Source organism: Protopterus annectens, chromosome 1.part1 (assembly GCF_019279795.1).
Source record: "Protopterus annectens isolate FY-2018-M chromosome 1.part1, PAN1.0, whole genome shotgun sequence".
NCBI lineage: Eukaryota > Metazoa > Chordata > Ceratodontiformes > Protopteridae > Protopterus > Protopterus annectens.
The window spans coordinates 136,288,418-136,313,055 of record NC_056726.1 but is presented as its reverse complement, the minus strand read 5'-3'; the positions used below and the strand labels follow the sequence as shown (position 1 = coordinate 136,313,055).

Genomic DNA, 24,638 nt, shown 5'->3' with positions numbered 1-24,638 from the left:
CCCATCCAACCTGCTGCTGGCTCTCACAGTAATTTAGGTAATTATAGAGAATAAAAATAAAAAAACAAAATGTGAAAAAAAAAAACTTCAATTCTCTGGATCAGGGTCCCCAGCCATGTGAAGCAGAGTCCCTCCCTAACCCAATTCAAGTGTCATTTGGACAATTGGGTTGAGAGCAGGACATTCATCCTTGGTTTGGCACCTATGTCTCTATTGAACACAGGCAACCTGTAAATGGTTCATCTCTCAGACCTGTTCTTGCAAATGTTTCATCTCCTAAGCTCCTGCCAGCTACGCCAACCTTGTGTTGGTACAATGGGAGAGAGACATATTATTTCAAGCTGAGGGCTTTTCTGAACATGTCTTATGGTATGTAAGATTTGTTGATGATATTTTTTGTTGTGGAGGGGGTCAGTTGAGAGTCTCACACAGTTTATAGAGTTTCTACATCAGTCTACTGATTTTTTAAGATTTACTTTTAAATATTCTTTTGATGAAATTGAATTTCTTGATGTTAAGGTGAGCAAAACTGATTTGACTAGCCAAGTAACTAGTATTTATAGGAAACCCACAAGAAAGAATAATCTGCTCCATAGAGATAGCATTTATCCTAGGCATGTTACCCGAAATGTTGTTAAGGGGCAGGTGTATAGGGTCATGAGACTCCATAGTAATGACAGACAGCTTGCCGAGACCCTGGAGACCTTGAAAATGGATTTTCTAGATAGAGGCTACAAGGAAAAGGATATTGACAGTTGTTTTACTGATGCATATAAGGAGAAAGGGGGTAAATGCAGGCCTTATTACACTGCTGCACCTAACACTAAAGCCATAGCTACAGAACAAAGGACAGGATTGATTAGGTTTCCTCTCACATATTCTTCTGATGTTAGCAGTATATGTGATATTGTCAAAAGGAACTGGGGCATTTTGGATACTGTAGATGAATTAAGAAATGCCATAGATACTGTTCCACACTTTTCTTTTAAAAATAACAGATCCTTGAAAAGGCATCTGTGCTACAATACTTCTACTTTTAACAAGGTTTTACAGTCAGAGAGGCATGGTACTTTTAAATGCAAGAATTGCACAGCCTGCAAGTTTATACACTCTGGCCCCACTTACATGCACCCTAATATGCACTTTAAAATAGACACAAACTTTGATGCTGATTGCAGGACTAAGAACATTGTTTATTTTAGTCACTGCACTTTCTGCCATGCCTTTTATGTAGGCATAGGTAACAGACAACTCAAAGACAGGGTGCTGGAACATCAGAATGACATTAGCAACAAGAGAGACACCAATGCCCTTGCTAAGCATATTATGTGCCATGGACAGGAACATAATTTTAAATTCCTTGTGCTAGAGATCATTCCTGAGAGTTTAAGAGGGGGAGATCTTAGGAATTGCACAGAATCCGCAGAGCAAAATTGGATTCTGTCTCAATGCTGATAAAATGCCAGGTCTTAAGCCTTTTTTAAAAGCTAGACCTCTCAAACACAGAGTATAGGATTGTTTTTATACATATTTTATATATATATATTTTTATCTTTTTTATATGTTTCATTTGCCTGCTTTCTTGTTGTGACATTTTTCTCTAAGATAATTGATGTTTTTATCACTGCTTTAATTGCCTAATTAACTTATGGTATTTAACTGCATTTGTTACTAGTTTAGAACAGTCTGATGAAGTGGTGAGAGCACACCGTGAAAGCGCTTACTCTCTTTTGTGTGCATTAAAGTTTATTGTTTTACCTTCGGCTGTGTTAGCTTCAGTACATACATGATTGTACCTCTGTGCTATCTGTTAGGAATGAAAGTGCTCATCTACATGGGCTTGAATAACATCAACGAGCTGCTGCATCATCCTTTAGACTGGCATCTTTGTAATACCTAGTGTGTCCCCAACATATCTCTTTAAGGTCCCCATGGAAAATATTATGAGAGCATATGCACATACCAATCCGTCTACTAGCATAGGAAAGCCACTCATTCCCCAAGCTGTAGTTTGTGGACCATAAAAATCCACCAAAGCCCTATGTCCACGAGCACATGAAAGTGGTCAACAATCTCCTGCTGCTCAAAATGTAATGAGTTAACTCCTTCACCTAGGCAACTCAGTGCAGAGAAGTGCAACAGGTTGTGGTTCTGTGGCTGCAAGCATTTCAAAGCACGGGATCACAAAACAAGATGCTTTATCATCTCAGCTGACTTCAAAGTGACTGGAGACAGTGCTGCTTGCCTTTATATAACTCATTTGTCCAATATTCACTTCAGGAACATTCTGTGGCTCTGAGTTACAAAAGGCAGGAAAGGTACTTCATTAACATAAAATCCGTGCAGCATTTGCATACATTTCTCTATTTGAATGTAATTATGCAGTCATTTACATACAAGATTTCTTTGTGAGTTTTGGAGGTTTGAAGATATGCACAACAATGCTCCATGAATCTTACTGTTTGCATGCCTGAGAACTGCACAAGTGTATGTTGCACAGTTCCTTATCTAACTATGAATACCACTCCGAGTTCCAGTACGGACATAAAGGTATTATTTCTACTTCTCCTTTTACTGATTATTAAAGATTGTTCTCATTATTTTCTAGGAGTCTTTGCAGATGCTTCTTTTATGGAGTAGACACCTTCAGTTTTAATTTTTTAGCAATAATAGCCTTTGGGCACTAAATGAGGTTAATTTGACTTCTTCCTGTAGAGGGGAAAGCCTTCCTTGCTTGTAATTAACACCAAAAATAAAATAGATTTTTCAGTTTTAATTAACACTTTCTGACAGTCATACACTTACACACACACACACACACACTCACACACACAAAAAAACACACACACACACACACACACACACACACACACACACACACACACACACACACACACACACACACACACAGTCTATGTCTGAGGTATGAAATCATACTAAACAACTGAGATGTACATTTTTTCCACACTGTATAGTTTAGCCACTTGGAAATGTGATGTATTATCCTTTCTAGGAATTAATGGATATTTAAATATTGTATCGAGTATCAGTAACTAAAGTCCTGACAGCAGACTAAAACCTTGAGTAATTGCAAAACACATGTTGGCCCAATAAAGGTATTATCATGTCTGTGTTTTTGTGTCTCTGTGTTTTTTGCTAGTGAGCCAGTATGGCATTTCTTGATTATTTCTGCTTAGAAACATGGTAAAATTTAATAGTTCCTACAGAGTGAAAGAACGCTAAAATAATCTGTTGAGCTCCTATGTCTTAGTTGATTGCAATATAACATAAAACCTATGTCCTATGCAGACTGTCTCAAGGCCCTATCCCTGTATGCTGTCTCTTGCAGGATTTTGAGGAGAAATCGATGCGTGGCATGCAGGGAATTCTCAGACCACACTCTGATGGACCTCCTGCATATCCCAAAAACAAACAGTACCAGAATTACCCATTCTAAAGACTTAAACCTTGCCTGTGATATAAATAGGACCTGCTGGAGAGATAGGTATGTATCCCAGAGACTACCCTGTCTATGGAACAGGCTCCCCATCCATGTGAAGCAGAGGTCCTCCCTAATCTAATTCAAGTGCAAGTTGGAAAATTGGATGGGAAACCAGAAATTCATCCTTGGTTTGGCATCTATGTCTCTGATGCAAACAGGTAACCTGTAAATGGTTCATCTCCCAGGCCCATGCTTACACTTATCAAGGGTATCAGAACTTGTCAGAGATTTGGGATACATGGCTAGGCTTAAAAAGGCCCTTGTGGTTGTTAGCCTAGTAAACACCTATAAACCCAAACCTGATTCAGAGTGGTTTGAAGATGGCACGCAAGTAGCAAAGCAGTCATGTGCCATATGCAATGCTTCATAAACCTGTGTCAGCTGAGATACCAAATAACACACAGGCAGGAAAAATGTTAAAGTAATTTCACTGAAATTTGGTATATAGAATATACTTTTAAAAATAATTAAATGCTTTTAAATCTAAATTTATTATACCAGTTTATTAAAAAGAGAATGACAAGAACTATGCATTACAGTGCATTACAGTGAGCATTTATGGTTTTTCAGTTAGGAAGAGTAAAGTTATCAAGTAGTTTGCTTGATCACATATTACTGTGAGAAACACCCCTAAAACTAGCCAGCACTGCATGGATGTATTGATTTTTGTACTTTTCCCACAACATTCTTCAACCTTTTATGGTGATAATGGAGATGGTCCCTGAATAAAAAAGCATGGTAGAGACTTTACCATCCACATAAAAGTCTTGAATTTAATTTTGATAATGTTTTTTTCAAGCATATGCTCAGCCGTCTTTCATGTATACCTATATCTGGCAAATGCTCTTTCAAACAAGTAGCAGGGAATCAGTCTGATATAAGCAGGAGATGAAAAAAAAAATGATTGACTGCTTATGTTTTCTTAAGGTTTGGGGTTTATCATATTCATACATAACTTAGCTACCCGACCACTGAGACTCAGTAGTGCTGACAGTCTTAAAACATTGAAAGTTTACACATTATAGGTTCATAGTTGTACATGCTAGTATTAGGATGACTGCCCTTGCAGGCCATTTTATGCCTAGGCAATTATCCCATTTGATATCTATAATTAACCTATCCTGTTGGAGTTTAGATTCACCTAGCCATTTCCAATATCTATATTTATTAACTACTCTAGTGATAATTACTAGATCAAAACACAAATATTTGGATGGGATCTGTGCATTAGGATAACGCTTTTAGAAGCTGCCTCTGTCCATTTGTAGTACGTGTGGAAGTTCTGTGGTAAATGTCCTATTTTCCATCCATTGATCTAAGTTATGTTTGAAGGTAGCTAGGGATGAGCTTTGTTTTATATAGCTGGGGGAGTCTCTTCCAGAGTCATGGTATCCTCTACGCGATAGACCTCTCTTTCAAAACTATGCTGTTAATATTGCAGAGGTTTAGATCCCTGGATCCAGTGTTTCTGATACCACTTGACTTGCAGATGTGAATTAATCCCATCAGTAATGGGTCGGAAGATGCCTTGAATGCTAGACATAAGTCACCTGTCTACAGACTGTAAGAGACTGTATATACCAATAGGGCCTTGCGGTAATCCATGTAAGACATACTGTTTAGGTCTTGTATCATTTTTTGTTATGTATTCATGTGGGAATTCCAGTGGTTGCATTGTCAAGAGAGATACATGTCAAATGGGGCATTATACTTAGTCAGTGGCATAATGGGGTTGGAGTCAAGGGGGACAAGGACATCCCTGGATTTTCAAACAATTCCCTTGTTTATGAGTTGTGCAATATAGAAGGATTTTCTAACCCAGTGGACATATGCTGGACAAAGGTTAGGTCACTAACCTGAACTAATGGGTCAGCTCTTAGGGGTGGTGTGGTCAATCTGATAGTCCCCTGCTGGAATCGACTTTCCAAAGAAGATGATAATGCATTTAGCTTTAGTCCATGAGGCTGGCACCAGTTATTTGCTTTGGGCAAGCCTTCCTGTAGGGTGGCTGAGTCTTTTGGGGAATCGATTACCTCCTTACTTGAAGGACTATCCTAAAAAAACTACATGAACCAGATAGATTTTTGGACAATGGACAAATACCACCTTACTTCTGATACCTATGAACTTCAGCCTAATTATCTGTCTATCTATCTATCTATCTATCTATCTATCTATCTATCTATCTATCTATCTATCTTTATATCTATCTATCTATCTATCCATCTGTCTATCTATCTATTTATCTGTCATCTAGCCGTCTATTTATTTGTTTGCTGTTTGTTGGCATTTATCACATGGAAATGTGTGATGGTTTACTGACCCTTTTCAGCTATGAACTAGCTGATTGGTTATGTTCATTGAGTAAACAAACACAGGATTGATTTTTATTAGTCAGAAGTAAGCATACTGGACTATACACAGTTTATAGAGCATGCTCTCTCTCTATATATATATATAGATATATATATATATATACACACATATATATATATATATATATATATATATATACATATATATATATATATATATATATATATATATATATACATATAGATGCACACATGTATATGTAAATGTATATAGTGTGTTAATATCTGGACAAAATCATTAAGTATGGTGTGTTCTGCTGTTTTATTGCATTAGATAATGATCTGATATTTCATTGTAAACCACAGATGTGTCATTTTGCTTATGTCTTTTTTTACAGTTTTGAGCTTCATTTATCTTGTAACTATAGAACATCTGCTTTATTTTTGTTAATTCAGAATAAAACTGTGTATTGTGTTTTAAACAATGTTGTAAAGTACCTACTGAAGATATTCTTTGCACAATATTTCACTTTTTCAGCACCTAAAGAAGTAAAGCAGGAAAAAGCAGTTCCAACTCAAAAGAAAGGTAAGCAAAATCAGACCATTGCATTGATGTACTGCTATATTAAACTATAAATCAGTGTATATATAATATATGTGTATATATATATCTTTAATCAAATTAGATTTGGGGGTTATAGCTAGAAACACTATAATGCTATCTATGTGTCATGTACAAATTTTATGGTGAGCACTCATTCAGTTGTAAAGTCTGAAAGTCACAGACAATAGCTTAATTTATGACAGTAGATAGTACATTTTCATTGTTTTAAAACAAACGTGTGAACTAGGCAAAAGAAACAAACAATCCAAAAACGAAACAAGAACCCAACAGTAGCCAGCAAGAAAATATTGTTCTTTTAAAGACACTTTCTTTAAGAAGGTGTCTTAAAAAGAACAATATTTTCTTGTTACATTTTCATTGTTTGCCATTTTCTAGATAACTTAAAATGTCAAGCTTAGTCAACCTAGATGTTGTGCAATGTTAGAAAATCTATAATTTTCTAGACTTTGTTGCTGAAGTAATATATATCAGACAAATAAACCTGCCATGCTTTTTTTCAAAGGGAGAATGCAAGATTGTCAAGTTCTCATTAGTAATATGCATTTTAAGCAAACCATGACTGTTCATAGGTTCATAGGTAGGTACTAGGCTATCGGCCCAAGGGCCTACGTAAGCCTAGCCAACAAAGTTCCCTGGCTTAAGCCACCCAAGAAAGTTATTTTCATGTGCCACTGTCGAGCAGAGACACAGAAGTGATCCCAGGGGTGTATTTCCTATTTCCCATCCACTCATCAAGATTTTTCTCCTTTTTTTCATCCTGTTTTGTCAAAGAGGATGGATGTTGTGGAAATTACCATTATTTCTATTAGAGACAGACATTCAATATTATTGTAATGGTACATTTAAATCAAATATTGTTATAATCTTGCTTGCCAAGATCAGAATTTTGACTTGTGTATTTGTTTTACTTGAATTTATATTTATTTATATGCTTGCGCACACACACACAGATATATATATATATATATATATATATATATATATATATATATATATATATATATATATATATATGGGTCCACTATGTAATTTCTAAATCCTGAAATCTCGAAACCGGCAGAAGTGCGAAATTCAAAATCCCGAAGCACAGTGATGTTGAATTTCCACTTCTGCTGGTGTGGTGTGCAGATGTTTCGGTTGAATTTAGATAAGTTTGTGTGTGTAAATATGTTGGTTAGGGACTTTAGTGTGTGCAAGTGTGTGTTGTGACTGTGATGTGTGTGTGTGTGAGGGACTGTAAGATGTGTGTGTGTGTGAGTTTCATTTGTGTTTCTGTTTGTGCAATCTCGGAGTTAGACTATATAAATGGGGGGTGTGCATGAGTGTAGATGCATTTATTTGATTGTGGGGGGGGTTTATGTTTGTTTATGTATGCACTGTATGTGTAGCGTAGTTTTGGCATTTTGAATTTCGCAGTTGTGTGTTTTCGGAATTGTGAGTTGTGCTTGGGTTTTCGGCTATGTAATATATATATATTGAATAGGTAAATGTAACTAGGCTCAGTACTCAACTTGTCAAACAACACTTACTTAGCACTTCCAGTAACCTCACTAATTTTAACCCTGATACATTTAATACAATCATAAGGTCCTTTAACTGGTCCGGCCTGAAAAATATTCCACTCAGTGAAGATGCAGTCAAATTTAACACAATTTTCCTGAAAAATCTCAATAGTCTTTCTCCAACTAGAACAAAATGAGTAAAAATAGCTATACTCCTTGGTTATCCTCTCAAAGCAGGCACCTAATGTGTGAAACAGATAAGGCTTGGAAAGAATGGTTAAAACATACATCTATCCAAAACCTAGAGCACGTTAAAGAACTACATAACCATACTAAAAGAAAGATTAACACAGACAAGAAAATCTGCTATAGCAACCTGTTACTAAATCAGTGTTCTAATCCTAAAAAAATTCTGGTCTTCTATTAATATATCCCAGTTTGGAACGACCGCCATTTCTAATCCTGCCCTAAATAACACTCCCTCTGAAATAACTGCTTATTTTAAAACATATTTTATAGAAACATTTAAGCCCTAACTTAAGATTTTTCCACTTAACAATCCTGACATGCCCTGTCCTCAGATAGCTAACACCTCCAATTTCACCCGAAAACCCATTTAGAACTCCTACATCAAATCACTACTCCTTACACTGTAACCCTGTTCTCTTTCAGCAGATAACTTCCCAGCAGAATACCTGATGCTAGCTGCGGGTTCCATAGCCTGTCCTGCTTCTGACCTAATTAATACATCTATCAAAGAATCATACGTTCCTTCTCTAAAAATTCTTCACCATTCCCATTCATGAAGGAGGAACCTCATCTGGTACGACAAGTTTCTGACCTATTGCCATTTTATTCACTTTGTCAAAATGTATGGAGAACTGCATTCACAGACAAATACTTGAACATATCCTTCAAGAAAAGCTCCTGAGACCCGCACAACATGGTTTTAGACCTGCCCATAGCACTATACCAGCCTTATTAACCTTCACAGATATTATTAACAAAGCCAGGAACAAAGGCAAATTTCTTTCCTCTGAATTCTGAGATCGTCTCTCATCAAATACTCCTCTGAGAATTGCCGTCTCTAGGGCTATCACAATCCACACTAATGGGTTAACATCTATTTAAGCAATAGTTACCAGTCTGTTAAATGTCTCTCCACCTTTTCTCCCTTCCTTCCTTCTTGTCAGCACTGGTGTGCCACAGAAATCCTCTCAGTGAGCTTCCCTCATACAATATGCTGATGATTCTACCCCAGAATGTACTTCAGATAACCTCATACTTACATCTTCAGAGAATTACTCAGGAAGCCTTTAACTCTGTTGAAAGTTGGCTACAGGATAATCACCCGCTACTAAATTGGCCCAAAAATTAAATTACTTCTCTTTTTTCCAACGCTTTGAAATTTCTTACTGAAATAATGTCATGATTGAAGTTAACTCACATGCAAAATTATCTGGCATGAGTCGATGACGATCTTAAATTTGGTTTGCATATCCAAAGCAGCAGACTCAAGAAAACACATAAAAAATGAGATATCCTTCATAGAGTAATTAACTGCCTTGCAAATTATGCCAAGGTAACTCTTATCTACCATTTATGTCTTACCTTCACTCCTGTATGGAGCCCCTGCCATGACAAACCTACAGGGCTCACTTCATTCTAAACTTGAACAATGCTACAACAAAGTTGCCAGATTTGCTTGCAAAAAAAAAAATAAATAAATAAATAAATACTTACTAGACCCGCCACTGTTTAGTACTAAAAACACAAATGAATCAAACTGTCTCTCCACCTAGCTTATACCAAGTTCATCTTAACCCAAAAATCATCTATACCCCATTTGCCTGCCAAGCAAGTAGTATCATACTCCAGTACTGTCTACCAAAATGTCCACTTCAACCAATGATAAACAACTGCTTACCATCTTTAAATCACATCAGGCTACTAGTGTCAGTCTTTATTCCAATATTGTAGCTAGAACGTGGAATAAAATTCTTTATCAATCAGATGTATCTGAAACCATTACTGAATAAGTTCCTCTCTGCCTCCTGGCTTTGTCCTTCCTCCTCATCTGGGGCATAGCTTCTCCTAACATCCTTCATTCACCTTCTTATACCTCCCTTAAAAGCACTAAATCACTTAACCTGAATATCTCCATCTAATATTTCATTGTATTGTAGTACTTAAACTACTATACCTAGTTATAATTAGCACAACCAAATTGCTCTTCTATCATTATTTCACTGTTAACACTCAAACTTGGTTATCCCCTCTAATATCTCACCCTAAAGTATTTCTTAAATTACTCTTCCCTCTCTCATATACCACTCTTCTATTTGTAAAGTCTCAGTACAATGCTTGTAAATTTAATGTTTGTGAATATCATACAAATTTTATCATACTGACTACTATGCTATGTATTCACTCAGACTACATTATAAAATTTGTTATTGTAAGTATTGATTGATTTAAACTGTTACCTAGGAGCTTTTTTCCTGAGCCTTCTCCTAAAAAAGGCACCTGTGTCAATTTGGGCATTCCTTGTAAACAAATGTCAATAAATAAATAGATACAACTTCACATACAGATATCTTGTTTTTCAGAGCAATGGTGCAAATGCGGTACATGGATGGTATTATCTAAGTGTATCTGTTTACCTTTTCTCTACACCTGTACAATTATGGAGTTAGCATATTTAAGTAACTGGGATATGGAGACATGGGGGAGTTTGTGACCCTCCATACCTATTGTTTGGTTTTACCACTCCGTTGCATTTTTTCAACTTTCTCTTTTGTTTGATCTGATTATTTTGATTTCTTTATTTGTGATTTCCCTTCAGCTCAAAGGTAGCTACTAGGCATATGGCCCAAGAGACCATTGGGGAGCACTTCCTAATTCCCTAATTACCCCAGAGCACTATCTGTTTTAGTGACTTGCTCAGAATCACATAGTATGCAAATGAAGGTTAAACTTGACAGGTGCATAGACGGGTTAAGGCTGTGAGACATAGTTCTTGTGCTACAGGGTATGATTCCGTAAGCTCTCATTTGCCCATTATGTGACCCTGAGCAAATTACTTAACCTGACATTGCTCGTGGGTCATCCTGGGTGGGCCCACCTGATTAACAAACCAGTATATAAGGAAATTAAACCCTGGATACAAGAATCAGCTTGCCAACAGGTCATACTTTTAATCCCGTGTTCTAATTACCATACATACAGTATTACCATAGATGGAATTTGAATCCACAGTCTCTGTCTTAAGAAAGGAATACCTGAATCTAATAAATTATTGTATATTCTGTTTTAACATAAATCTGTGACAGTTTAGACTTGCAAAGCTTTTTGAAATTATTCCACTTTTTACATTTGTGACATTGCTGACCAAAACCTAAACACTTTTCCCATTTAGGTTCATGACTGCCTACAATGAAGCTAGGTGTGGTGTTGCCCTTCAGTTTATATTTCTTTTTCTTCCCAACCCCATGTCACACACTATCAACAGTTGCACTAGCAGATACTACAAACATGTTTTTCTTGTGAAAATCTAGTGATTTTGCTTTTGTTACTCTAGGCATTGAGTATCTGTTTACTAGCATCCCTAATGACTGGGGTATAGAAATGATCCGAGAATTTTTGACGACGAGATCATGTTTTTCTAACAATAAAGTTAAGTTGATATGTGCTCTTTTGGAAATCATTCTAGAAAATGTTTGTACTTTTAACAAGAATTTTTATCTTCAGAAAGTTGGCATAGCTATGGGCACTGCTTGTGCCAACATCTACGCCAACTTAGCTCTGGCACATTGGGATTCTGTCCACATCCTGTCTGAAGCAAATATTAATTGTGACAGGATTATTTAGTATGTTCGTTTTGTGGACAATATTTTCTGTTATGGAAGGGTGATCAACAGGAATTAGACGATTTTGTTGCTTATATCCATAATACAACCAACTTTTTGAAATTTACATTTAAATATTCTCTGAATAAGATTGAATTTTTAGATGTGCTGCTGACCAAATCTGACTTAAATCAAGTGTCTAACAGCATCTACAAGAAACCCACAAGGAAGAATGCACTCCTACATAGAAGAAGTATGCATCCAGGACATATTCCTAGAAACACACTGAAAGGTCAGATCTATAGAGTGCTACGGCTGCACAACAATGATACAGATGCAGAGAAAGCTCTCTCTCAACTTAAATTAGAATTTTTAGAGAGATGTTACGAAGCTAGGGGAATAGATGCTGCTATGGATGAAACATGGGCAGAAAGAAAAAATAGGTGTAAGCCATATGTAAAAGAACAGAATTTGGCACCTTCTGTTGAATCACATACACCCTGTAATGATATTTTCAGGGTGGTTTTTCAATACTCGAGTGACATTAATGAATATTGTAATGTCATTAAGAAAAACTGGAATATTTTACATAACGCTCCAGAACTAATGAACAATACAGGCTATACACCATTGTTTTCTTTCAGGAACAACAAATCTCTTAAAAAACATCTATGTGACAGAACTAGTTCTGAGAACAGACCGACCTCTGTTAGAATGGACACATTTCCCTGCAGGAACTGCTCGGCATGTAAACACATCTACACTAATTCTTTTTATACACACCCTATGTGGAAGTTCACTATCAAGATGAAGTACTATGCACATTGTAAAACTGCTAACATAGTATAGTTTTTGTTTTGCCAGAAGTGCCATGCATACTATGTGGGCAAAACCAATAGATTAATTAAAGACAGAATACTTGATCACATCAGGAGCATCAATAATCAAAAGGACAGCAACACCCTAGCAACTCAGATAATGAATACTGATCAGGCACACACTTTCAGATTTTTAGTATTGCAAATAATAGAGGTAAATGTAAGAGGGGGAGATTTAGAAAACCATACTGAGTCAGCTGAACAAAAGTGGATCCTCCAGGTCTCAATGGTATGTCCTCTTTGAAACCTTTCTTAAAGGCACGTCCGTTGAAACATAAATAGCTCTATACCCCTTTTTTAACACATGCGTTGCTATGTCCAAATATTTATATATTTTTGGGTTTCTATTTACATACGTTTTTTATGCACATTTTTGTATTGCTTATTTGTAAGTACCTATTGACTTAATGCTTTTGACATTCAGAGATGTTTTTATTGCCCTTTTAAATTTTAAATCATTAATTAATTGATTTATTAACTGACAACTTATATAATAAAGTTTTTAACTGTTTTTGACTTGTCTGATGAAGCGACTTGTATGTCGTGAAAGCGCTTACATTTTCATTTTATTTATTTGATTAAACTGTTCCGTCTTGTAAGTTCTGTGCAGTTTTTATTCATTTTAGTGCTACTTCAGTTTATTGCACCATTCTGAACCCTTTGCTCGTTCTTGGCTCTTACTTTATGTTTTTCTTGTTCATGAGCATATCTGTATGCTTTTCTGTAATCTAACATATCTGGCAAATATCAAAGGCTTCGCTCAATGTTAATTTATTATCTCGAAGAATAAGCTTTCTCACTGCATCAAGATTAACACCACATACAAGATGGTCTTTTATCTACTTATCTTGTAGATCACCAAATCTGAATGTTTTTGCTTTATTTCATAAGATGGTAATATATGCTGCAATAGTTTCACCAGGTTTTTGATTTCTTGTGTAAAATGTGTGCCTTTCCATTGCAATATTCACTTGAGGGTTGCGCATTTCTCCAAATTTACATTTTAAGCACTCCTGCATTTCAGCCTGTATCACAATATGGCAGTTCTCCCCTCCCCTGCATACATGGCAGGTGAATACACAAATGAACATTAACGCTCAATGGCTTCTGAGCCAGCTAAATAGAGAAGTATAAATGCTCTTGTTTGAGTCTTTATCAGAAGAAGCAGCCTCTATGAAAATATCATATTCTTCTTCAAACACTTGCCAGTTCTCATCAATATTATTATCAAACACCAGTGGTTCAGGTCTGTGAAATCCCTCTGCCATAACAACAAATTTGTTTTAAACATTACGTATAGACCTGGTACTTGTAATTATGCTCAAATGCACAACAGTCTCTCCAAAAATGTTTTATTTTAACACTGCAAATATCTCAAACACTCCAGACATTTCAGACACTTCAAAAAATCTTAGTTACTGTGAAAAAGTCATACATTGCGAAAAAAAATTTGGACATTTTAGCCTTTTTGAACATTTTAAACACTTCAGAGGTTATTTCAAACACTTTAATCATTATGTCACTATTACGGACATTTCAAATAACTCAGTAATTATTTCAAACACTTTGAATGCTGTGTGATATGTTTGGCGACTGAAAATCATTTAAACATATTTAAGTACCTTAAAATAACTGGTGCCCTGTCTGTGAGTTCACTCCTGTATATTACATCACTTCCAACTACGTGCCTCATGATTTGCGAGCTGCTTCAACTTCGGATCCCATTCTGATATCATGTCACATCTCTCATGTATTCACATAAAACACTGAGGCACGGCATGGGTTCAAGTCAGTTACTGTACATAAACACATCAGGAGCAGTAACTGCAACATATACTTTGAACTTCATACGCTTACTGACTTACTCATTCCTTCTAACGCACTCTCATGTGCATCTCCATTCAAGCTTGCACTCACACTGAATGACTATACAAAATGGCATTGATCTCACACATGCAACAGTGGCTGACCAGTGATTTAAGGAGTAAACATTTATAATTCCCTTAAGTCTTGACTTTCATTTATTGGCGGTAGTTAGAAGAGGTTATTGTGTAATGTATAATATTTTTAGAACCATTGTTAGTAGAAATAGGGTGGTTTGACTTATCATCTATAAAACTATATTTAGAGCAAGTATTGAATACTATGGTTCATCTTGGGTGTATAACAACACTCCGGTAAACATACTGAAAAGAAAACTAACGCATTTTGCTAGAAGGATATTATGAGGGGTTGTGTTATCATGGCAGTTTAAATGTGTTATCTCTTTGTACAATTAAATATAGATTGATTGAAGAATATTTAATAACTATTCAAAATGTGACACTGATTGTTGTTTTGCAAAAGTTTTGGATATTCTTATGAAGACATAATTATTGAGCACCAGGCATAATCATTTTCTGATTGATGTTATGTCTAGCAAAACCTCTGTCTGTAAAAAGTGTTTTTATCAGAGATCCTGTTTGTGGTAGAATAATATCCCATTACAGATTAGTAAATGTGACCCTTATCAGTATTTTTAAAACTAATTTGGATCACTGGCTGGATTCAAGAGTATTTGATTCAGCTTTTGCAATCTTTTTGTAGGATTTTCTAGGCACTAAACTTGAATTTAGAGCATTGAACATTGAACACACACACACACACACACACACACACACACACACACACACACACAATTTTTTTTTTTTTTTTTTTTTTTGCATAGACTTGTAGGAATTTCCTTAAGATATCCAAATCTTTACAAACTAGGAGAGATAGGTGGTATTTCTTACAAATATTATACTCTTTGCGATATAGGAATCATAAAAGTTCAGTTATTGAAGTGCAGAAGGTGTACATATTGGACAAATTTATAAGCCGCTTGTTCTTTATACATTATCTGCTTTTTGTTTGTTTGTTTGTTTATTTTCTTTCATGAGAGCTGGAGCTGATTCATTAAGGTGGGATCATACCTTTGTGAAAGATAATGGGATCCTTGACATTTATCCACTGACCTCAAAGAAGTGATCTGGCTTTGTGAACATTGGCTCTAGATGATTGTCGCTGTTGAAGTTGCACACTGACACCATGTACAAAAATTGGAAAAGAGGGTTGTGGATGGATAGATCATAGGAGTGAATGGTGTAGGTTTTAGTCACGTATGACATCAATATCTAAAAAAAACCCTAATAGATGATCATTAAAATAGCTAAATTCAAACTTTAAAAGTGTAATATTGTCATTCAAAGTGCCCACAAATATAATAATTGATGTATTATCACCTTGCCACACACACACACACACAAAAACAAATTCTTGTTCTCACTGACCCTTTACTATGGCGTTTTCTTTAAATGGTCACTCTTTATTCAAGAGTTGTTCCTAATGACTATGGTATAGAGAGCATATATGTGCATACTTGTTGAAATTTAGTGACCTACCAGAATTAAAATTGAATTGATTCTATTTACTATTAGACTTGATTTTAGAAAATAATATTAGATTTGATGGCCAATAGTTTTCAAAAATGGTAGGGTTTGCTATGGACAAGGCATATGTTAAAAACATTAAGTGACATGCATTAACAGCTATGCCAGATTAGTATGCATCCACATTATCTACAGGAAGAGAAAATTATGTGCTGCTTCAGATGGAGTTGATGGGTAATTGATTTTGAAAGTCTAATAATGTTGAAGAAAATGAACTAATAAAAGCTATTATGAATGGCAAAAGCATGTCTGCCCACTTAATTACACCATTACCAGTCTTGCCATATGTGAGTAATGTCCATATTCATCACTATGAGAAACTACTTAATATATAATAAACAAACAAATCCCATAGTCTATTAGCAATTGACTAAAAACTTCAAGCATATATTAAATAACACCCAATTTCATTCAGTTGCATTAAGTTTTTTTTTAACTTCTGTTATATTAATTTTAGCAGGGATTTCTGAGTAGCCACCTTGCTACATGGATCCCTGCTGATATTATGATTAAGTCCACATGTTGAATCCCTTGTTAGTGATCTGCTCAGTCACTTTTTGTGAAGGAATTATGTGTTTGCAAATTCAAGTCCCACCACTGATTGCCTCAAGCATCCAGATTCAAATAGTGATTATTTAACATTAGTTATTTATTTATTTTATTTGTTTATTATTTACATCTGTTAACCGGGAAAGGCCGACTTGGAACAAAGCCAATTTTTAGCAGAGGCCCAGGGAGAAATGCTCCAGTTGCTTGTCTTAGTAGTAAACTCTAAACCATGGGTGTTCTTGAAAACCATACTTAACATTTTCATAAAATTACTAAACTGTTGCTGATTGCAAAAACATAAAAAAAATAGTATTTTTGTATCTGAATTATAAGAAACCCACCTAATTATAGGCATGTTGTTACACATAAATGTACTCATATGTAGAATATGAAACTGGGCAATTTTATTATAGGAACTTGCCAGGAGTTAAACTAAAAGTGTTTCTGTAGAAGTAGCTTATTTTTACAAAATTTCTGTTAGACAACCATAGCTCCTTATGGTGATGTAACATTACTTGGAGTTATCTTCCTTAAATGAGGGACTCACTATTAAACTATTAAAAATGCTTCTTTGTTTCTTTTATACAATACACTGCAATGGAGTCTGTGTTGGACTGCATTGAGTTGCATAACTTGAAATATCTCATTGAGAGACAGAAGAGTGCACTGTCTTCTCCATAGAGACTGTATTTGTATAACTGAAGACATTACTGTTAGTTATCATGGAGGTCTGTTTTATGTCCATATTTAAATTATTACATCCAAATCAAATGAATTCCCAACTATTAGCTGAAACTTTAGTTGATTCTGGTTTGATCTGCCAAAGGAATGCTATAGGCATAACTTTATTTATATATATATATATATATATATATATATATATATATATATATATATATGTGTGTGTGTGTGTATATATATATATATATATATATATATATATATATATATATATATATATATATATATATATATATATAAAAATTGGTCCACTTCAAAATACTGACTTTCAAAATACCTAAACTCAAAATAATGAGACCAAAATCTTTACAGCTCAAAATACTGAAAACTCAGAATACTGAAAACACACAGGATACCAACACTTATTATATTCCAGCACAAGTACATACTGAAACAAATAAAATACAAACCATATTACTCTTCTCCAAGTATAAGCAGGGGGGCAAGCCCCCCTGCACTCCCCCTGTGGAGAGATGCACCCCCCACACCCCCTGCTACTTAAATATATCAACTCCAAGATTGCACTTTAGTGTAGTGAAGTGCAATCTCAGAGTTGATATATTTAAGTAGCAGGGTGTGTGAGGGATGCAGCTCCCCACATGGGGTATGCAGGGGGACTTGCCCCACTGCCTATACTTGCAGAAGAGTACTATGTTTCTGTATGTAGTTCTGCTGCAATATAGCTGTGTTGCTGTACTGTGTTTTTTTATATTTTGAGCTTCAGTATTTTGAATTTAGCTTTAGAGATTTTGGTCTCAGTATTTTGAGTTTAGGTATTTTGAAAGTCAGTATTTTGAAGCAGACCCATATATATATATATATATATATATATATATATATATATATATATATATATATATATATATGTGTGTGTGTCTACTGTACTTCATCGAATAAACACTTCTTCGAAAAAGAGCAGTAGACCCACACATACACAAAAGTGCACTTAACCGAAAGTGCACTTTCATAAAGAAAGGTTCAATGAACCATTAAGGAACACTGAGGCGCCAAAGCACATTACAGTGGAGAAAGGGAATTTACCTGTTTCCCCACTGTAGTGTGATCTCGGAGTTGGTATATTTAAGTAGGGGGGGGGTGTGGGGGGCTGAACCGTTCTTCGCGAAAGTGCACTTTTGGTTAAGTGCACTTTCACGTAAGTGTGGGTCTGCTTCTCTTTTTCGAAGAAGTGTTTCTTCGATAAAGAGAAGTAGACCCATATATATATATATATATATATATATATATATATATATATATATCAAATAAAAATAAAAAAATAAAAAACATCCACACTAAACATACCATAATGAAACAAATGTGTGTATTTCACAACTATGATTTATAAGATACAGCAAATTGTTTGTGAATCTTTTCAGATAAACAGACGTCTGGCATCTTTGGGTACTTTTCCATGCTGTATCATAACTGTGACATTGCACTATGTATTGAATAATATTGCTGCAATGTAGTGTTATTTTTTCTGAAAAGCGCTGCTGCTTGTTCTTTCTAAATAGCAATTACTGTTCACAAGAGTTAGACTTATTTATCTGATAACTTGATTTCCCACAAAATTCTTAGGATGTGGTTAAGTTACCACAGTTACGATTATTCACAGCTGATGTGTGTAAATGATGTAATCCATGGCACACTTGTCCAGATTTTTTTAATTGTCCAGGCTTTACTCAAAAACACACCTCCTTCTCGAAGGTAGCCATATATCCTAAAGTATGGTGTTCTCAGCTCCTCACAAGGCATTGCATCCATCCATCCACAACCCCTTTTTTTTCTATTTTTGTACATGGGGTTAGGGTGTCACTTCAACAGTGACAATCGTCTTTTTTTTTTTTTTTTTTGAAAAACTCACTACTTATAATTCAGCTAAATAGTTATCCCTCTACATCTGTTGCACTAATGGATACAGTAGTCCTAAGTAATGCATTACCAGACATGTTCCCTCAGTCAGAATCACAAAAATGTGAACACTGGTCTCTTGATGTTGGTCACTGCTGATGCAACATACCAGTGGAACAACCATAGTCTGCTGAATATACTTAGCATATACCTAGATAAGCCCTTGCATGTTAACAAGTGAAAAATGTAACAACCTGGTAGCATAGATCAGCTTTCAAGCAACAACAGACAGCAAAATCACTCATTTCTTTTGTTCAGTCATTTTACACAATTTCATTTCTATATGTGGTATATTGTTGGATGGTAAATGTGTATAGTGTTTAGGTATTGCTTTGTAAATTCAGTTTGTTGAAACATTCTTTTTTTTTTTTTTGCCATTCAAAAGTTTGGATCTTGCCACATAAAATTCTACAATAATATAACTGGAACAGAATTATTTTTTATTTTTTTCTCATAGTTTTTCTTATGGAATACTTTCACAGAAGAAGTAATAAGATTTTTTACTTTACTCTAAGTTACAGTTTTGCAAAATATGCAGCAGGAGGTAAGGATTTGCTTAGGTCCAGAATTATACATTTCAAAATGAGCAAAATGAAAAATATTCCTTCTTATCAGTGGGGAGGCCTTTGCGAAAGATGAAAACTGCTTAAGATAGTGTTTTTAACAAGTTTAACCTTTGGTATAAAATTACTCCAATCCTCCTATCTTTATTTCATGATGTTAATTCAAAGGTTAATATTCATACCTGTTCACAAACTGTAGCTGCAAACAACATTTCTGGACATATAAGTGAGATGAATAAATCACAGTTTGAAATAAAAGGGAAGTTTTATTCAACAGACAGTTTCTTTTAAATTGATCTTTACAAATTTTGTCTGTTTTCATAGCTGAAAAGAAACCAGAAAAAGAAGCAAAAGGAAAAGATGGTAAAAGCCTAAACGAATTTGTCTTATACTAGTCATGTTTGTCAACATTAAGACAGTCTGAACTTGTAATGTGTTACCTATGGCAGCCATATTTATGTTATCCATTATACTTGTAATAATACTGAGAACCCACAGTGTTGGACATACTCTGTGATGGCGATGTTATTCCCTGTAATATGCAACATTATTTATTTTGCCCCTTTGTGCTCCTCCATCAGCCCTTCAGCTGTTGTGACTAGCTTCCAGTTGTCTCTGTCTGGTACAACCCTCCCCCTCCCCATTTGGGTCTGACAGGGATAAGGGAAAAGGTGGACAGGACAGCAACTTCTGCAGGAACTGTCAACAAACGGTGTAAAGAGGGAAAGGTGGCAGACTGGAGGTAAGCCATCAGTACTGTACAGGTTTACTGAAGAGTTAGGGATATTACTTCATTTGCACTGATGTCACCCATGCATGATTATGTCTCTATGAGGCTGAGAAAGCAATATGTTGGGCTCTGAGGATGTGACCACCCTAGGTCCCCATGAGTAGCCACACCTCCTTAGCCATCCATCTTCTCCCAGCCTATCACTAGCAGAGCCTGATAGTAGTCTGTCTGCAACTCATGTTCCTACACTCTCCCTCTGAAAGGGCATGACCATCCTACTCTGCCTCCTTCTTCAGGTGCCTGAGCCACTACCCAAACTCGGGTCCCTTCTACTCCACAGGCACAAACAATATGGAGCATTCATGAAATTAAACACTGAGTCTGTTCCTTTCATTATATGCTGTTTACTGTTACAATGAAGGGTCAAAAATACCAATAACAATGGTGTGAATCTGCGAGACTATATATATATATATATATATATATATATATATATATATATATATATATATATATATATATATATATATATATATATATATATATATTTGCTTATGTCTTCAAATAACGAGAAGTGGCTGTATTGTTCAGCTCTGGAGATGGAAAGGGTTCACAAAGGCACATGACAGGAAATGAAGTCGAAAACAGCCATTACTAGGTAGACACATAAAGCAATGAACAGTTTTCTAAATGCTAAGCTACATATGTGTACTCAGCACCAGAACAAATGGATTGTGCTGTTTAATTAGTGCATTTTATTTATTTATTTATGTATTTAAATTTGTTGACCGGGAGTGTCCGACTGGACGTGGGTCCATTTTCAGTGGAGGCCCGGGGAGAAAAGCTCCACAGTAAAATAAACAGACAGTAGTTACATTGGATTACATAGCGATTAACAATTTAACATAGAAATTACTTACAACATATTTACAGATGAAGAACATAGTACATCAGTAGACAACTAGAATCTTTATCTGTGAAGTACATAACAGGCATTAACAAATGTAACAATGAGAAGTTCCTGCTGTATAATAAGTACTAGGCTTATGAGCATCTGAGCTTGCTATCATCAAGGTAGTTAGTGGAGGTGAAAGAAAGGTAGTGGTTGGATGGGGTGGATGATATTAGAGTGGGAGTTGCAAGGGCATAGCCAGCATGTTTTTAGGTGCGCTTTTAATAAAGTTTTGAAGTTGGTGCATGATGGTATGGAGGTAATTGTGGGTGGGAGTGATTTCCATAATTTGGCTATGGCGCAAGAGAATAGTGCTTCGCCAGCAGAGTTATTGGCTTTAGTGATCTGCAAGTGATTTTTGTTGCTGGATCTGGATTTTGAGTGTGAGTCCATAAATTTTAACTTTTTAGTACTGATGCATAAACTATATGCTTTAAAGGTCAATATTAGACATACATAGATTAAGAAAGCTCAGACTCTTCATCGTTTAATGTGTACACTGTAACTAAAAAATAAGGAGGCTTAGCATGTGTTTATTAATGTTTTAGCCAGAACAGCTAGCATGTGGCATGATGCCATTTGAAAGGAGAAGGGTGTAACAGATCTAACCATTAAAGTTTGAGATCAGAGATAGCTAAATTTAATGAAGATCTGATAAAGTGTTTAGTAATGGAAAGAACTCTGCACAGGCAGCCAAATGAAATAGACATAGGGAGTAAATCTGTGCTGTTGGCCCTAGAGTGCTAAATAGTGGCTATGCTTCCAGATAAGGCTGTTAATAATTTACTGTCTCATTCTGAAAGCTGGGCATGAAATTAAATAATGATATGGTTGATCTTAATTTGAGATCTTTTAGCACAGCAGCCTGACATACTTTATCTGAATGTTCTTTTGACAGTAATACTTGCAAACCACATTACATGTCACAACCCATTCAAAGGCCTATTGAGAGAACAAGTTCCAGTGGACCATCCACTTATAGACCTCACTATAGTGGTGCACAGTTCACATCCTCAAGTCCCACCACTTGAGAAAAACCATGGGCATAGTGAATTATGTATGAGACCTAATACCTGAGGACAGCTTGAGTTAAAAGGGATAGAATATGCGGATTAAAAAAAGGGAAGGAAAGGCAAAGACATTTTAGATGTCTGGAGCACTTCTTAGCAGACATGGTGACAGTTAAACATAAGGAAATTTTGGGGTGTACATGGGTCACAAATGGGGGAACAGAATGTAAAGCAAGGATAACTGGTGAGAGCAGATCTTCTGTTACTTCCAGTCTTCCTGGCCATATATGCCAGCCATCTCAATAACAGCAAAAGTGGTGTCACAAATGAAATGCAAGATACAAATATCTATGAAATGTACCCCACAACTTATTCTTTTTTTCAATGTGAAGAAGTGTTATTTTATTTAATGATTATTTTTTGTTTATCTGACACTTGTAGGAAAGGTAGCTACGGCCGATAAAAAGCAATTAAAAGAAGACAAACCAAAAGGTAAATTTTATTATTCTAAGCATGATCTTTAGTTGCCCTTCAAATAGCTTGTACTTTTATTAAAGTTCTTCAAACAATAAATTAAAGGTTGCTACACAGTTTGGTTGATGCTATGTTTTCTGTATGTATAGCATTCATGTTCCTATAAGCTAAGGAAAATACCCAGGAATGTATTCAAAACTATTCTGCACTGGCTTCTAGAATCTAGATATCAAGATCATGTGTGCATACATTGTGAAAATGATTAACCCACTACAAATTAAACAAGAGAAATGTGGCAGTACAAGCCAGCCTGTAATCTAATTCCTACATCAATTCAATGTTCATGTACTGCCTTTTCCAATTAAATGCATAATGCATTGGTGGTATCTTCTTAGAACAGAGTACACTTGGTTTTGTTAGACTGCATCATTCTCTCAGCAAAACATGCTGACTGGATAGACCTCATTTTGTATATCCATACAAATTTAATTTCCTCATATCTTTTTTTTCTAAAATATTTGACTTGTTTAAACATTCTCTTCTATTAAGAACTACAGCCATTACAGTCCATTATTGGCTTACACAGCAGCAAAATATTTGACTGCTGATATACAACAAAAACAGAGAATTCTTCCCCAGAGAATCCTTTCCATTTCATGTTTTCCACAGCTATACCCCTAACACTGCAGATTTTTTTCAATATTCATGAATAGCTTGGTGTTAGAAGATCAGCTATTCAGATTATTTTCCTCAGTCTTCAACAGTCATTTCAGCAGAATCATACTACCATATTCATCATTATGAAGTGACAAATGCTTAATAATTTCTGCATCCGCACGCACAAATCAATTGTACACCCGCACACACGTACGTAGATCTAAGTTGCGTTTGAATACAGACAGGGATGAGCTTTGTTTAATGGGTATGGGGAGTCTGTTCCAGAGTAGTGGTATCCTCTGCCAGATATACATGTCCCTCCAAACTGTTCTGCTGATATTGCAGAAGAGGTTTATATCCCTAGACCAACTATTTCTGATGCCATTTTACTTGCTGATGTGAAGTAAATCTATCAGTATTGGGTCAAAGCATGTCTTCTATGCCAGACAATGGTAACCTCTCAGCAGTCTATAGAATATTGAATTTAGTGACATGGTTTTGAGTCGGTCAATGTAAGACATGTTGTTTAGGCCTTGTATCCTTTTAGTAAGGTATCTCTGTGGGCATTCCGTTTGTTACATGTGTCTGGATGGATACATGCCAGAGTGGGCATTATCTTCAATGACTGGCCTAATGAGGCCTGAGTAAAGAGGAGCAATGACATCCCCAGATCTAGACAAAATCCCTCTGTTTATAAGCTGTGCAATATAGAAGGGCTTTCTTACAACAATGAACACATGTTGGTCAAAAGTTAGGTCACTGTCCACATAACTTCCAAACCCTGAACAACTGTCAGCCCTCAGGGACATATTTTTAATTTGTTAATTTTCTGGGATAGATGACTTCCCAAGGATAAAATAAGGCATTTTCTTTGGCATTTAGTTTCAGAACATGATTTTGACACCAGTTAT

General features: G+C 35.6%; 1 protein-coding gene across 1 annotated transcript in view; it reads left to right on the top strand.

The window, feature by feature from the left end:
• Nucleotides 1-24,638, top strand: part of LOC122814249 (triadin-like) — a 674,993-nt gene that overhangs the window by 488,058 nt on the left and 162,297 nt on the right. The window contains exons 9-10 of the mRNA XM_044086849.1: nucleotides 6,356-6,403; nucleotides 23,038-23,088. Coding sequence (XP_043942784.1) covers nucleotides 6,356-6,403; nucleotides 23,038-23,088 — 99 coding nt within the window. The remainder of the gene's footprint in view (nucleotides 1-6,355; nucleotides 6,404-23,037; nucleotides 23,089-24,638) is intronic.